The sequence below is a fragment of the Canis lupus genome, chromosome 9 (assembly GCF_003254725.2).
Source record: "Canis lupus dingo isolate Sandy chromosome 9, ASM325472v2, whole genome shotgun sequence".
Taxonomy (NCBI): Eukaryota; Metazoa; Chordata; class Mammalia; order Carnivora; family Canidae; genus Canis; species Canis lupus.
The window spans coordinates 50452380-50468404 of NC_064251.1; the positions used below are offsets into that span (position 1 = coordinate 50452380).

A 16025-nucleotide genomic window follows, 5' to 3' on the forward strand; every position below is an offset into this window, starting at 1 on the left:
GAGAGAGAAGCCAGGTGTTGACCAAAGCAGACAGGGAGCAGCTCCACCAAAACACGGAGCACCCCCCATACAAACCAGAGCCCGGAGCATCCTGCCACCCTTCTCTGCTCCCCTTGCAGAAACAGATCCCTGATGAGGAGGGAACCCCGTACAGGTCTGCCGCCCTTTCTCACTCCAGGACTTGAAGCAAATAGAAAAAGACGTGGGAAAACTTTCAGAAGATCCTGATAAGTATATTGATGCCCTCATGGAAGTCAGCCAGTTCTTCAATCTTACCTGGAAGGATGTCAGGCCCCTCCTCCGAATCAGGCCCTCCTCGGAATCCGGCCTGCTTCAGAGCTGCCCTCACACAGGGGAGGCCCTAGACTAGGGGCAGACCCCCACAGAAGGAAGAGAAGGAAGACAGGCTACAGAGGAGGTGACGCCCTTCCACATCACACTGGGAACCAGGCCTTCCTGACTTAGGATCCTGGGGGAGAGGGAGGACCAGACGTCCTTTCACCGCATCATTGAGGGTCTCAAGAGCACTGGAGACAGACCTCTCAATTATGCTGAGCTCTCTCAGGTAGAGCAGGGAAAGGAGGAACCCCTATTTTTAGAACTTTTTGGAAAAGCTGTGACAGGCACTGATTAAACATTCCAACCTAGACCCCGATAATTCCCAGGGACAGCTTACTCTTCGGGACAAATTTATCAGCCGGTCTACTTCTGGACATTAGGAAAAAGCAACAAGAATCTCCTAGAGGACCAGAGAAGACTCTGGACAGCCGCCTCAAGAGGGTTACCAAGATTTTTCACAATAGAGAAATAGCCCCCCCGCCAGCAAACAATGAAAGGGAAGCTATCCTGGAGAGGCCTGGCAGATGGATTTCACCCACGTACCCAGATCTTGAGTCTAGTCTGCACAGACACTTCTACTAACTGGGTAGAGGGCTTTCTCTAGAGAACTGAGCAAGCCTCAGAATAATTCCCCAGGTCCCGCCGAACCAACAAAATGACAACAGCTCCTCTTTTACAGCGGCTGTTACTCCGGGGGGGGGGGGGGGGGGGGGGAGGGGGGGCGGGGAGTCTCCATGACGCTGGGAATCCCGTGGCCTAGAGACCATAATCTTCAGGATAGGTGGAAAAAAACTAACAACCTCCACCAAAGGCACCTTAAGGAACTCTCCCAAGAGACACAGCTTCCAAGGCCAGCTCAGCCGCCCACAGTCCTGTTAAGGATTAGGACTACTCCCCAGGGAATAGGCCTGACTCCATAGGAGATGCTATGTGGACGCCCCTTTCTTAACAACAATCTCTTGCTTGATGGGGAAAGCTCAGACGTGGTGGTGTAGGACCTAACAACCTGGCTAAGTTCTAGCGGACCTTGCAACATCTCTCTGGTGCCCACCCTGGGGAGACAGAACCCCCGTCTACAACCCTGGGGACTTGGTGTTGGCCAAGCCTTTGCCTTCTCTTACCCCTTCATTACATCCTGTCTGGAGCAGACCCTATACAGTGCTCCTATCCATTCAACTGCAGTCAAGGCAAACGGTATTGACTCCTGGATACACCATTCAAGGGGGAAGCTTTGGATCCCTGATAAAGAGCTCTTGGAGAGAGAAGAAAGAAAAACAAAAAGCGACCAGCATACCTGTGAACTTCTGGAAGACGTGAAGCTCCTCTTCAGGAAAAATCTAGCCCTTTCCTTGATGCCAGGTAAGTAATGACTATTAGCTTTTTTCAGTCGTTCATAGTTTTAGGCACTTTCTTGTTTCTCATCTTTGCCGTAGGATTATATGCAGTATCTCCCCAGGACTGGGAACCCTGTCAGAAGCTGGGGATATGCTCCTCCTTTATTCTTTTTTTTTTTTTTAAGATCTATTTATTTATGTGTGAGCACTTGTGCACAAATAGGGGGAGAGAATCTCAAGCAGACTTCCCACGGAGTGCAGAGCCCAAAGCAGGACTCGATCCCACCACCCATGAGATCACAACCTGAGCCAAACCTAGAGTCAGACACCCAACTGACTGAGCCACCCCGGTGCCCCTGCTCCTCCTCTATTCTCATAATATTAGCCCTTTGGGCTGCCTTGGCCTTCCGCCCATCAAACTCATCTGTTTGGAACTCCTTAATGAGCAACTCCTTTCTGCTGGCAACCCCCAACACCCATATTTGGAGGCAATAAAGGCAGTCTGAAGCCTATTAAAAGCTTCCACCACCACACCAGTCCATGCTCAGGACTGTTCTGTGTGTGAGTTCATCCCCACAAGGAAACTAGAAGGCTGACTCCATCGACTTACTGGAATGGGCAACAGCACAGGCCAACCTCTCATTCCACATTGAGGGACCACTTCCACTTGTTGTAGATTTGAGTGACTACTTATCTTTAAGTCAGGAATGACCACTCCCAGGGGATCAAGGTAGGAACCCTACCTATCCAGTCACTAATGTAACCACACCATAACGATGGCAGATACTCAGGGCTGGCGTTTTATAGACATTGGGAGATGATGGGCAAACTTCTCCCCCTCCTAGGCCACTTCCAAACAATATCAAATTAGCAACCACATATCCTAACAAGTGCCCCAAAAATGCATGGTACAATATTACCCAAAATTCATGGATGTTGTTCAACCCATCGAACCCTGCTTGGCTCCATTAGGGGCTGCCATACTTTCCCTTTAGATACCTCATACATGCAGGCAAACACATCACTTGGCCTTACTTCAAGAATTCCTGGTTCACTTGGAATTTCTCTGCCTCCCTTCTTTTATGTTCACGTGTAACCCAAGAGGGACTGCTTTTCCTATGTGGAACGCAGGTATATACTTGCCTACCTGCCAATTGGACAGGAACCTGCACCCTTGCTTATTTATCTCCCCCCATCTCTGTTGTTCAAGGCACATATTGGATACCTCTCCCTATTTACAGCTATCCACAATAAACTAAGATAAAGAGAGCCTGTCCAACTGGTAACCTCCTTGCTGCGTTAGGCAGATCAGTGGGAATGGCAATAGGTATAGCAGGATTCGCCACCCCAATCGATCATTGTAAAGGATCTATCAGCTGGATGGAGAGACTCCATCGAGATATTAAAACACGCACTTGGCGATCTCCAGGGTTGTCTTACAAAACTGGTGAGCTCTGGATATCCTAACTGGGCTGGAGGGGGAGGGTCTTGCACTATGTTGGGGGAAGGATGTTGTTTCTTTTTTTCTTTTTTTAAAGATTTTATTTATTTATTTGACAGCGAGAGAGGAGAGCATGAGCAGGAGGGAGAGGCAGAGAGAGGAGCAGACTCCCCACTGAGAGGGGGCCCCCATGCGGGGGCTGGATTCCCAGGACCTGAGCAGAAGGCAGATGCTTATGTGCCTGAGCCACCCAGCTGTCCCTCGCCTAGACTATTAAGCCCCATAGTCATGGAAATGGAATCTCGCTGGGACCTACAATTCAACTACTACAGAGGCCCATGAGGCAGACCCTCTGAGGGCCCCCTGGACAGCGGCTCCACTGTCCAGGCCCACATGCAGTGGCAGGAAGCAGCCAGAGCAGCAGGTGTCCCTTATACCTAACAGCAGTGGGGGTACCTCTTCTGGAGGAGGGAGCAGTGGGAGTTGAGGAATGGACAGGCAGCCTGGGAGCTGGGCTTGAGCAACATGTTGCACACAAACGAGCATCCGTGCGTTAGGTAGGCTCTACATGATTGAGACTGGACAAGGAGCCACTGAGCAAAGAATCCACCGAGGGGTCTTAGGAAGACACAAGAAACTGAAAATAGAGCGTGCAAGGCTGACCCAGGGGCCTGGGTCCCAGGACGCTGGGATGGAGTGCCACAGCCAGGTATAGAAAGCCTCGGTGGCTCAGCGGTTGAACGTCTGCCTTCTGCTCAGGGCATGATCCCGGGGTCCTGGAACTGAGTCCCGTATGGGGCTCCCCGCAGGGAGCCTGCTTCTCCCTCTTCCTGTGTGTCTGCCTCTCTCTGTGTCTCTCATAAATAAATAAATAAATAAATGAATAAAATCTTAAAAAAAAAAAAAAAGTCAAGTCAAATACAGAGACCCACGGCCGGTAAAGCTGTCACCAGGGCCCCTGCCCCCAGCCCCTGGGCCAGGGTGCTGCGGCCACGGCCCCGCGGGAGGCCGGGGGAGGCCGGGACAGCAGGCTTGCAAAGACAGCAGCGGCGCTCTGCGGGACCGCGGGGACTCGGGCGGCACCGCACCCCAGCTCTATCCAGGAGGTAAAATCTCGTATTAAAAAGTCCAGGTCTGGGTAGCGGACTCTCTAAGGCCCAGGTGGGGCTCCCGGATAAAGCACAGTCCCCGCTCCCCCAGTCCCCCCACTACCCCCGTTAAATGGGAGTTCCCCAATCAGCAGCCCAGCGTAGGTAAGTCGAAGAAGGTCCCTAAATTTGCATTGCGGACGCGGGACTTTTCCAGTGGCTAAACCCGGCGACCCCGGGGGGGCGGGGCCTGACGGGCGCGGGGGCGGGGCCGGGCGCGCGCGGCGCACGTGACGCCGGTTGCCAGGGTGAAAGGTCAGGCGCGCCGCGGCACTCCCAACATGGCGGCGGCGGCCGGGGCGGCGGCGACGGCGGCGGCGGCGGCGGCGGCGGCGCCGCGCAGCCCGGGAGCCCCGACGGCGGCGGCTCGAGCCCGGAGGCTGCCCCCGCTGCTCGTGCTGCTGGCGGCGGCGGCGGCGGGCCCCGGGGCGGGCGGCGCCGCACGGCTGTACCGCGCGGGCGAGGACGCCGTGTGGGTGCTGGACAGCGGCAGCGTGCGCGGGGCCACGGCCAACAGCTCCGCCGCGTGGCTCGTGCAGTTCTACTCCTCGTGGTGCGGCCACTGCATCGGCTACGCGCCCACCTGGCGGGCCCTGGCCAGGGACGTGCGAGGTGAGGCGCAGCCCTGGAGGCGCGAGGCGGAGCCGCCGGGAGCCGCGAGGCGCCCCTCCCCGCGCAGGTGGGGCCCCCGCCCGGGCCCCTGCCCTGCGGCTTGCTGACGCACACCCCCTTAGGCGCCTCGGTACGTCCCGGTCCCGCCCCCGAGCCCCCTGCCCTTTCCGCCCTCTGTGGCTGGGGGCTCCCGGAGCCGGCACCGGAGACCTCTGCGGCGGCCGAGCGGGACCACGTCCTCCGGGCCGCACGGTCGTGCTGCCTGCTGGGGACCGGTCCCCGGGCTACTCGCCGGCCCGCAGGCGGAGTTGGGGGTGGGGGCGTCTGCGGCTCCCTCCCCGCCGGCGGGCTGAGCTGTCCAGAGGCACGGGGGGGCGGGGGGCGCTCCGCAGCCGGAGCTGTCCTCGGCCAGAGTGAGGCCTGGCGGGCCGAGCTGGTGCGCAGCTAACCTCTAATTATGTATTTCCGTGGGCAAGAGGACAGCAAATTGCTACGCTTTCTGCCTGTACTTTGAGTCTTATATCCTTTGTTGTGATTTTTCTCATAGCCAAACAGATTCACCGACTTTTTAAGAGCCTAAATAGGGTTTTTGTGCAAAAGTGTCAATGACGATCTGTAAGATGGGTTTTCCTCTTACCTCCTGGTCTTGGGATTTTTGATTCTGAAGACTTTGTTCTTTGAGCTCATGTTTTCTTAAGTCCCCAGTGTCTGGAACCCAGGGGGTGGACAGACAGCATCTTAGTAGGTTTTCATAGAGTCTTTGCTCTGAGGACAAACAAGCATTTTAATAACAGGAGAACTTTTCAGATATGTACATTCACGTGCAGGTACCCGTGACAAGACATTTGTCGCCTGTTTTGTGCATATTTTGGTTTTCTCCTATAGTATCTGAAATATAAATAGGGTGAACCCGATTTGAACGTTGCAAACTATTCTGTCGTCGAACCAGCGTGTAAGGATGTCCCTGGAACTTGGAAGGAAGGTTTCTTCTGGAAATGAAAGTGGTAAAATCTGTACCTAATGGTGTGATTAACTCAACTATTAGCTAAATAAGGTTACCTTAACAAGATTGGACGGTGTCCAAGTCAGGAGGAAGACGACCTGAGACGGAAGGGAAATACAGCTGAAGGTGAAAAGCAGCTGTGGTCTGAAAAGGGATAGGGACGCCAGGGAGCACTTAGAGCCCTCAGCACCAAGGAGTGGCCCGCTTGGGGTCCCCAAAGAGAGGTCACCTGGGAACTTGTTAGAAACATGTCACCACCCCAACCCAGACCCACTGGGTCAGAAACTGGAATGAGGCCCAGCATCCTGTCAGCACAAGCCCCAGGGCTGCAGGATTACTGTTCTCAGGAGCACCAGCCCTAGGAGACACCTGCAAGGAAAGGCTCATGGCCAAGAGCACCAGGAAACAGCCCATGAACTCCCCCTCGTGGATGTCCACCACACACAAGAATTCCTCAGGAAAGAAGTTGGCCAAGTCTAAGCCTTTGCTTCCTACGTGATCTATCACAGGACGCTTTTTTGTGCCTCATTTCAGCCAACTCCCCATGGAATCACTGGAAAAGAGCCCCCCAACCTCCCCAGCTGGCCAGCTGCCCACAGGGGATCAGAAGCCCATCGTTCCCTGTGGTCCTGAGTGAGCACTGGCTTCCTTCCCCCTGTCACCACTTTGGCCCCATTGTGAATTCAGCTGTCCAGTCTCCCAGGCACAGAGACCTTGCACTGGGCCCCCTTGGTTGCCTCTCTCCACCCCTCTTGAGATGGAGAGTGTCCATTTCCCATCCACCGCCACTCCGCCCCCAGCCTCAGCACCATCTCCAGGCTTCTGGAAAGTGGGACAGGCTCTGCTCCCCAGTGAGATTGGTGGGGGAGGCCGTGGCAGTGGCACTGTTTCCCCTGCCATCCCTCCACCCCTGCTACCTGAAGGGCCTCTGCCGTTTGCTCAGAAGGGACAGGAAGCCTGAGGAGTGGTCTGCAGAGGGTGGGGCTCCTCCTCCCCAGCTCTGCAAGCCCTCTCTGCACACAGCTTTGGGATACCTTTGTTATCCTAAAAGATTTAGATTGAACTTGAGCACTTCACTGACGTTTTCAAGATTTTGAAAATGAATGTTTTTTCTTCTAAGAAGGTGGCTTAACAAACAAAAGGTCTACTGTTGAGTGTAACCAGGTGTTGTTCCAGTGTTTATGTGGATCTAGCTCAGCCTGTCACTTCTAAATCCTTTGCAAAACAAAACTCTGTTGTGCTCCTGGAAATCATTTAGCCCAGAGCTGTGGCATTAGGTCCCTCTGTGATGCCACATCTTCTTACTCCAGAGATGAGACATCCATCCCATGGCCCCTGAGCTGTCTCTGAGGTATCTCTGTGGAGATGTTGGTCAACTCAGGGAATATCCCGAAGCCTCAGCATCTGTTCTTATGGGTCTCGCATTTACTCCCGTCTTGCCGAAGTGGGGCAGATTTTCTGTAACAGGGCCCTGGAATTCTAGGTGAGGCTCAAGGGCAGCCCAAGACTTAGCAGGCAGTCACTTCCAGCACATACCTTTGCTTCCTGTCCTGCAAGGGGGTGTTGGTGCACCCATGTCGCAGAGGGTGACCCTCGGAGGCCCCATGAGGCTGAGTCATTCACTTAGGGTCATACAGCTGAGTGACAGGCTGCGTGGCTCCGGGGCTCATAGCTCACTCTGTGGCAGCAGTGGGGCAGGTGCTTGTTCTTGCTGCCCAGAGTCCACTCTGGCTTGCCCCCCTTGAGTTCCTCATTCACCATATGGTCTTCCCGCCTACCTGGCTAGGCTGCAGGTTTCTTGGAGATGAGCTGGGACCACTTGGTGTTCCCCATGGGCCCATGTTCCAGTGGGGCTGGTGAGTGATGGGGGAGGGGTGCCGATGGCAGTGGAGTGACAGATCAGTGCACCTCCAGGGGTGTGCTTGCCAGACTCTGGGTTGGAGGCAGGCAGGGCAACAACGACCTGTTACGGCCCAGGAAGGCCTGTTGTGCCCCTCACCCCTGGCCCCGGTTAGCCTGAGTGAGACACGCCCGTGAGACCCAGACTCTGTGATGACTGTGACCAGAGGAGTACTGCTGCAGCATTGCCAAGCTCAGTGAGAACCCAGGTCATCAGGGCCACCAGGAAGATGAGCTGGGGGACTCGGGCAGTGTTGTGAGGCTTCCAGGAGAGACGATTGCATCCAGGATGGCTGTGTCCCATCACACCTCTGGAACAGCTGCCCTGGACTGTGTGTAGGACTAGTTTAACTCCACTACACTGAGCGCTGGGGTAGGAGCACCATGGAGACCTTTGTCCATCTCCACTCTGAGGATAAACTGAGGCAGCATGCCAGGACTCTCCAGCCACCTCCAATAACTTCTAGATAACTCACTCTGGCCTTTGCTTATCAGTACATGGGCTTAATTTCTACCCAGGTCTGTGTGTGTGTGTGTGTGTGTGTGTGTGTGTGTGTATATATATATATTTTTTTTTTTTTCTTTAAGTAGGCTCCATGCCCAGCGTGGAGCCCAACATGGGGCTTGAACTCTCAACTCTGAGGTCATGACCTGAGCTGAGATCAAAAGTCAGACACTCAACTGACTGAGCTCCCTGGGTGCCACTACCCAGGCCTGTATAGCTTCAACTTGCACTTGATCTTGGAGTCCTCTAAAAACCCTTGCTTAACCCAGAAGGGGTCTACACCGAGGGAAAGAGCGTCCTCTGGTGGCTGGAATGTGCAAGCCCCACCACCCAGGCTTCACCAGGGTAGAGAACCTCCTTGCAGCTCCACCTTCCAGACAACCTTCCTCTTGCCCGCTCTTTAATCCCAGAGGGTAATGATCCTGTACTATAATCACTTTCTATGACAAATTGATGCTTGCCTACAAATCCGACTTCTATAGACTTTTTATTAGAACTTGGCAAGTAGTGGTATGAGGTTTAATCCTGTAGGTTGTCATAGAGTTGCTTGACAGGTAAACCTGAGATAAATTTTAGTTTGCTGTTACATAGAAGCTTAATTATTTGATGAGTGTTTTTAAGCCTTTGGTCCTAAAAGTGGGCAGGCTTGTGAGCAGAGTGTGACTTGCTCTGCGGATGCCTCCCAGCTAGTGCCCTTTAGCTAGTGCCCTTTACCCTGGCTTTCGTTGGGGGTAGCCTGACACTCGCCCAAGCAGGCAATTTGCATTCGATTTGGAGTGTTTCTGTCCTTTGTGTGTGGGATCTAGACAGGTGGGAAAGGCAGGAGGAAGGGAGGGCACGAGTTCAATGAGGCAGATACCCCGAAGCTAAACCTTTGAAATAGTTTGCATTTTATTCGATAAAATAGACTGTGTCTTTTGTGTTTCCGTGAATGCCTCCATCTGCCAGCACAGGGACTGCTGGTGTCTCTGTAACCGAAATTCTCCTTCATCTGCTTTCCTCATAAGCCTTCCCGCCTAGTGCAGGGCAGCTTCCTTTCCAAGGCAGACAAAGACCTGGTGAGGCGTCAGCCTGTGCCTCCACTCAGCCGGCCAGGTTCTGGCAGGCCGGCGTGCTGTGCCTCGAGCGGAGCTCCGCAGACACGCTTGACGACGACAATCCTGGGGAACCAGGGCAGGCGGCTGTCTCTGTGTGCCGGCACAAGGCACTGACCTCGCCTCATCCATACTCCTCTGTGCTCCCCCCGGAGGTAGAATTTGCATCCTCCTTCCACACGTTGGAACTTGTACTGGTTACATTCCGTGTGGCCCTGGTAGGTACGGAGAAACAGTGAACCAGGCAGGAATGATCCAAGAGGAGCCTGTGCCTCAGAGGAAGGGACAGTGAACAGAAACACAAACAAAATGAGGTTCGTTGTAGGTCATACGTCCTAGGAAAATAAACCCAATGACTAGATTGGCACAGGGTGGTGGAGGAAGACCTCGCATGGCATTTGACATTCAGAAGATGAGGGGCATGCCACAGCAAGTGCCGAGACCCTGTGGCAGGCAGGACCGCAGGCGTCCAGAGGACTGCAAGGGGCCCTTGTGGCCCTCGGTGGTGAATGAGGAGGTTCTGATGGGTCAGGCAGCAGGTGGAAGCCCATGGCTTCAGGCTTGTAGGCGAGATAAACCATGGTCTCATTCCTGAACGGAAGGAACAGCAGTTCTAAGCAGCGGGTCGTATGATCTGATTTCTATGTTAAAAAATCTCTGGCTGTTCCCTGGAGAACCGAGCACCAGTGACCAACAGGGGTCAGATTGGAACAATGTGAGCGAGCCCCAGCAGGGCAGCCATCTTTTGGGGATGCTGATGGACCCAGGCGGGTACAAGAGCCGTAGGCACTGTGACACTTGTCTTTCCACAACAGTGCGGGTGTCTCAGAGGTGACCCTTCGAGTTTGTGAACAGAAGGAAAGACTGCATTCTAGGTAGTGTTGCATTTTTGGATGGATGATTTTTGGGCAAAACTCACCAAGTGAGATATCTTCCCTCCTGGAAGCACGGGAGGCATGGGGATTTATGGCATGTTTCCAGGCACAGCGGCTGCCTTGGGCTACTTTCCATGCTGAGCTAGTTTTCTTCTACATCCTGCCATTATGAAACATTATTTAAAACCCACAGCTATGAAAAAAGAGGGGTGGTGTGTCCTCTGTGTCAGGGCCTTGTGTCATGGGTTCCCCTGGGGGCTTGCTTGCAGGGGGGCTGCACCTGCATCAGACTTGGCATGCTCAGTGTTGGTTAGGGGCTCTGACTCTGAGGCTACACGTTAACTCACACACCTCATCTGCTAGGAGCACACAGCTTCTGTCCCGGAGGTGAGGGGCTTCCTGCCCTGCTGGGCATCAGCCAGCTTTGTCTCGGAGCCTACTGTTTCTGGCAGGCTGTGTGCTCCGTTCACCCACCCCTGACCTGGTCCTTCAGTGCTTGGGTCAGGAACACTTTTGAGGCCTGTTTGTCCTGTGTTTGTATGAGACCTGCCTTTAGCTTTTTGGAAATTAGGCCCTGACACTAGCTGCAGTGGATGTGGTGTCTGGAGCCCTCCCACTGCTGGATTTACCAAGCACCTCGGTTATCAGGGATGGCAAAGGAAAGACTCCTGTGCTGGAGGTTTTCTGGGAGCCCCTGCAGAGCCATCCAGCGGCATCCGGCATGCCAAGGGCCTCACTCATGGGTGACATTGCAACTCTGCCCTGTTCACTGTTATGATGAGGACAAGCAGGTAGTTAAAACCTAGGGAAACCAAACTTTATCTTTTAAATTTTTTTTAAAGGTTTTATTTATTTATTCATGAGAGACACAGAGAGAGGCAGACACATGGGCAGAAGAAGCAGGCTCCCTGTGGGGAGCCCGATGTGGGACTCGATCTAGGACCCCGAGATCATGACCTGAGCCAAAGGCAGATGCTCGATCACTAAGCCACCATAGTGCTCTATCTTTTTCATTTTTAAGCCACCAGCAGTTGTGCTCTATTTCAGAAGGGCAGGGTCTACCTCCTGGTGCCTGGGAAAGTTGAAGGAGCTTTGGAGACTGAAAAGCCAGAGCTGGTGACTGTGGTCTGTGCCACTTCTGTTTTCCCCATAGTAGCATCTGTGACCTAGACCATGTGCTCCCCCGAGCCTGGCTGCCCCGACTTCTTGCCTGGGCAAGTAGCCAGCACCCTTGGGAGGAGAGCTGGCTCCCAGCTTCCAGGGGGCAAGGAGGTGCAGGACCAAGGGGCCTCTTTCAGTTGCATTTTGGAAGGTTGTGCCTGGGGCAGTAGGTGAGGGATGCGTGCTGCCAGGGCCAGGCAGGGGGGAGGCGTGTGGGGAAGGTTCAGGGGCTCTACATGCAATGGGTCAGCCGCCCTCTACTCTGGCCCTAACTCCTGGGTACTGGAGAGGGGAAGGTTGCTACTGTGCCAATAACCTGTGCCCAGTTCCTCCAAAATCCCTGGGGCCTGAGAGTCGTGGCCGAATATGAACGTTGCACCAGCTGTGGGGTAAGGACTGGGCAGGACCCTCTGTCTACCCAGAATCCGGGCGCTGGGCTAGAGACCTGAAGTGGTGTTGTCTGGACCTTGCTCGCTGTAGCTGCCAGAGCCCCAAGGAAGGCTGCTGCCCTGGGTATTCCTGCACCCCAAGAGGGGTGGCAGCCACTCTGCAGTCCCTCTGCTACCAGGACCCTGCACTGCCCGTCAGCGGGATGTTGTGCACTCACCACGTTGCAGGTATGTCTGGGTCCTCTGTACATGTCAGAACAGAATCGCTCCCGAGACCCTCAGCCTCGCAGGCACTGGTCCAGCCCGACTCGAGCTGCTGGTACTGACTGTCCTCCCTGCTGCCTGCCTGGTCTCTACCTGGAGCTGTCTCCCCTCCCATCCCCACCTCTCAGACCCTGGTCAGTTGCCAGTGTCTGGTAGCACAGCAATTGCCAGGGTCACTGGGAGTTTGCTGTTGATTTACACGAGTGTGGGGTCCCCTGCTGCCCCACTGGCTATGGGGAGGGCTCAGACCACATTCTGGCAGCAGACGCTTACCGGCCTTGCCGTGAGTGGGATGTGTGGCTGTCAGTCAGTCCAACTGTCCATCTGACCCCCTTAGAGGGTCGATATTATGTGTCCTCTGTTCTACGGGCGGGGCAGCTGAGGCAGACAGACTGAGAAGTTGCCTAGATTCTCCAAACCTGGTAAGAGGCAGAGCAGGATGTAGGGGGCATGGTCTGCTTCCAGACGGGTGTCTCCATGTCATCCGCCACTGGCTGCCGTCTATCAGCTACAGATGGGCCTGCTGGTGCTGGGACAGGACAGGGCCCTCTGGGGGCACCTGGCAGGTCAATGGGAATGAGCTCAGTAAAGGGGGCAGAGGCCAGGACATGGTAGGATGTGACCTGAGAAGGACCCAGAAGGACGTGTAGTGTGGCTGTTGGGGGCGGGGTGGGGGGTGAAACGCATGGAGGCTGGAGGACCAGAAAAAGCAAGGGGCCTGTCTGGACCGTTTGGCTGGTTGAGAACGGCCTTGCTCCCATAGCGCAGAGCTGTCAGGGTCCTCTCGGGGCTGTGGCCCAGTCCCAGCTTGCTGCCATCTGTGTGGCGGCATGGCAGGTGGAGGAGGCCTCTGCCCCGGACGGCTCCCAGGGCCCCATTGTGTGCCAGTGCCATTGCCAGCCCAACCTGCCTCGGCCTTGTCTCCTGCTTCTCCAGCCAGGCATCCCCTTTGTCAGGCAGAGAATTATTCCCCACCATTGCCCTGGGCTGGTGCATCGTCAGCACTGAGTTGGCAAGTGTGATCTGCCAGTCATGTGTGGCTAACCCTGTGTGCCCTGCGTGGAGATCCACTGGAATGGCATGCTCAGGTTCCATGTGTCATGAATGTCAAGGGGCAGAGGAGGTGAGGAAGGTTAGCCACCTGGCACTCCTGTGCCTTCCTAGTTGCTGTCTCTGTGCTGTCCCTAGTTGCCAGGGGCAGAGGGCTCCTTGTAGCTGGGGTGCCCCGGAGGCCAGGGCGAGGGAGGCAGTGCAGGGAGCCCCTCACCTACCCTGTGGGGCCTTGGCGCTCTGTTCTCTCGCCTGTAAAGTAGGAGGGGTGACAGTCACATCGCAGGCTTGGGCGTGAAGCTGAAATGGGATCACACGAATCAGTGGGCTTGTAGAACATGGAGTCCTGGGGATGCCTGGGTGGCTCAGCGGTTGAGTGTCTCTGGCTCAGGGCATGATCCCGGGGTCCTGGGATCAAGTCCCACATTGGGCTCCCCACATGGAGCCTACTTCTCCCTCTGCCTGTGTCTCTGCCTCTCTCTCTGTGTCTCTCATGAATAAATAAATAAAATCTTTAAAAGAAAAAAAAAATAACACTGAGTCCTACACAAGATGCAAGAGGTGATGAGGCTGTCCTTGCAGAGCGCATGGCATGGAGTTGGTCAGGTGAGCTCTAGGGGTGCCGGGAGTGGGAAAGGGTGCTTCTGCTGTGTCACCGCACTGGGTGCCGTCGGCACGGCTGCACCCTGCGGCTCTGGGTGGGGCTCAGCACAGATTGAACATGGTTCCTGCCTGAATGGTTAGGCCCATGGTCAGGTGGAGAAGTGGTAGAGAATATGTTGGAAACACAAGGATAAGTTGTTTTCCAGAGAATTGGTTTCCTATATACTTAAGGAAACATGCTGCACAGAGGCTCGTGGAGGAAGTGGTTGGTGGTTCCACATGTAACCGTGTGGGGTTCAGAGGAGCACAGGCTGGATTGGGAGGAGGGAGGTGGAGGGCAGAGGGAGAGCACAGTGCTGGTAAGATGCTTGAGCACTTGGAGAACGTGCAAGTCTTCTGTGTGCGTGCTCCGCGAGCGTGATGGTGGGTGACAGGTGGTGGTGCCGCCAAGGTGATTCTGAACCCTGGGCAGTTTCCTTAGTCTCTCCAGCCTTCACCCTCCTCATCTGTAGCATCCTGCCTATTTCACTAGGCAGACTGCCACAGTAGGGGTTTGGTAAGAAAGCTTTGTAAAGTACTGCGTAGTGTACTTTGTTTTGGAAGCAAGACCAGTGGAGAGCTTTTCTTGCCATTTTTAACTGTGCTTGGGCAGGGAATCAGAGCAGGCTTCTGTGGAGGTGACATTTGTGTTGAAATTGATGAATTAAAAAAAATAATTAAAAAATAAATTAAAAAAATAAAGAAATTGATGAATAAAGCAACAAATAGGGCAGCCCGGGTGGCTCAGCGGTTTAGCACCGCCTTCAGCCCAGGGCATGATCCTGGGGACCTGGGATCCAGTTTCATGTCCGGCTCCCTGCATGGAGCCTGCTTCTCCCTCTGCCTGACTCTCTCTCTCTCTCTCTCTCTGTCTCGCATGAATAAATAAATAAATTTTTTTAAAAAGCAGCAAATAAATGTGAGAGGAAAGTAAGTGTGTTCCACCCAAGGAAGAGGAGGTGCAAAGGTCCTGGGGCAAGAAGAGTGTGCTCAGACCTGTCTGTGGCTTGAGGCAGAGAGTGAATGAAGGAGAGACAAGGGTACAGGTTAGCTGATGAAATATGTGGTGAGGGGCTCCATCTGGAAGGTTCCGACAACACACAAGAAGTGATCTTACCTGCAGATGTTCTTGTCTTGCTGAGAGCTAGGCATCCTCTGAGGCCCCTTCCAACCAAGGTTGGAATTTAAGAGTCACATAGTTCAACCTTGATCTGAATGTTTTCTTTCATATCGTGGGAGAGCAGTAGGTGGGACCAGCTCGCAGATATTGGGCCTGGCGGAGTCCAGCTGGAAGGAAGAGGGCAGCTCAGGCAGCAAGCAGGTTTGGAGGGAGTGCAGGAGCCTGGCTGCTGCCCTAGGACACATACTGTATCCTGCGCTTGCTCAGAGCGGGGTATGTGTATGAGATGGGGACCATGTCATCAAAACTGCCTGCTGAGTCACAGAGTCACAGTCGGGGGTGGGAATGGCTGCAGAGGGGGCACAGAGACCAGGGGACGGTTTCAAGGCCTCACTCTGATCTGGGGCTGCGGGCTGAGCCTAGGCCATGGGTGCCAGAGAGTCTTCTCGAGGGCACAGCAGCACCCAATCCTGCTTTTGTGGTTACCGGGTTGCGATGGCAGGGCTGACAGCCATTCCTCCCCCCATGCACGAAGCTCGTGTGTTCACTGTCTCTCGTGCCACGTCTGACTCCAGAGGATTATTAAAATGTGGCTGGTGTCACCGTGGCCTTGGGTCAGGTTTTATTCAGCATCATTGTCACCTGCTGTGTCCTGACCCACGGAGTCTATTGTGTGGGGTGCTGTTTGGAGTCTCTTTACACCAGGAACTCCAGGAAGGTAGGAACTGGGAAACAGAACAAGGAGCCTGCAGGGCACACATGCACAGCACGGTGTCCACCCTGGGATTATGGCGTGCATTTGCTTCTATACATAAGACACACTTATTCAGAAAAATTAGGAAAACTAGGAAGTCAGACCAAATCCTACCATGAAAACCAAACCATAGTGAACGTCTCAGAGTGCATTCTTTCTGGTTTGTTTGTTTTTTTTCCCCCCCTATTTCTGATCTGGCTTGATTATTCATCATGATTCTAGTGAATGCTCAGTGTCAGCCCTTGGGGCAGTTTTTCATTTTCTTACGTACTTTTTCTGGGCTGTGGGTGCTTTTTTTTTTTTCTTTTAAAGCATGAAATGACAGCATGTCGTGGAAATTCCCAGTAAATGGTGAAATCCTGTGTTTGTGAGGCAGGGACAATGTAGCAAAGAGG

At 54.2% G+C, this 16025-nt stretch overlaps 1 protein-coding gene across 1 annotated transcript in view; it reads left to right on the forward strand.

Moving 5' to 3' along the window:
- The first annotated feature begins 4517 nt into the window (after nucleotides 1-4517).
- QSOX2 (quiescin sulfhydryl oxidase 2) overlaps nucleotides 4518-16025 on the forward strand; it is a 31888-nt gene continuing 20380 nt past the window's right edge. Inside the window, exon 1 of the mRNA XM_025474995.3 lies at nucleotides 4518-4874. Coding sequence (XP_025330780.3) covers nucleotides 4544-4874 — 331 coding nt within the window. The 5' untranslated portion in view covers nucleotides 4518-4543. The remainder of the gene's footprint in view (nucleotides 4875-16025) is intronic.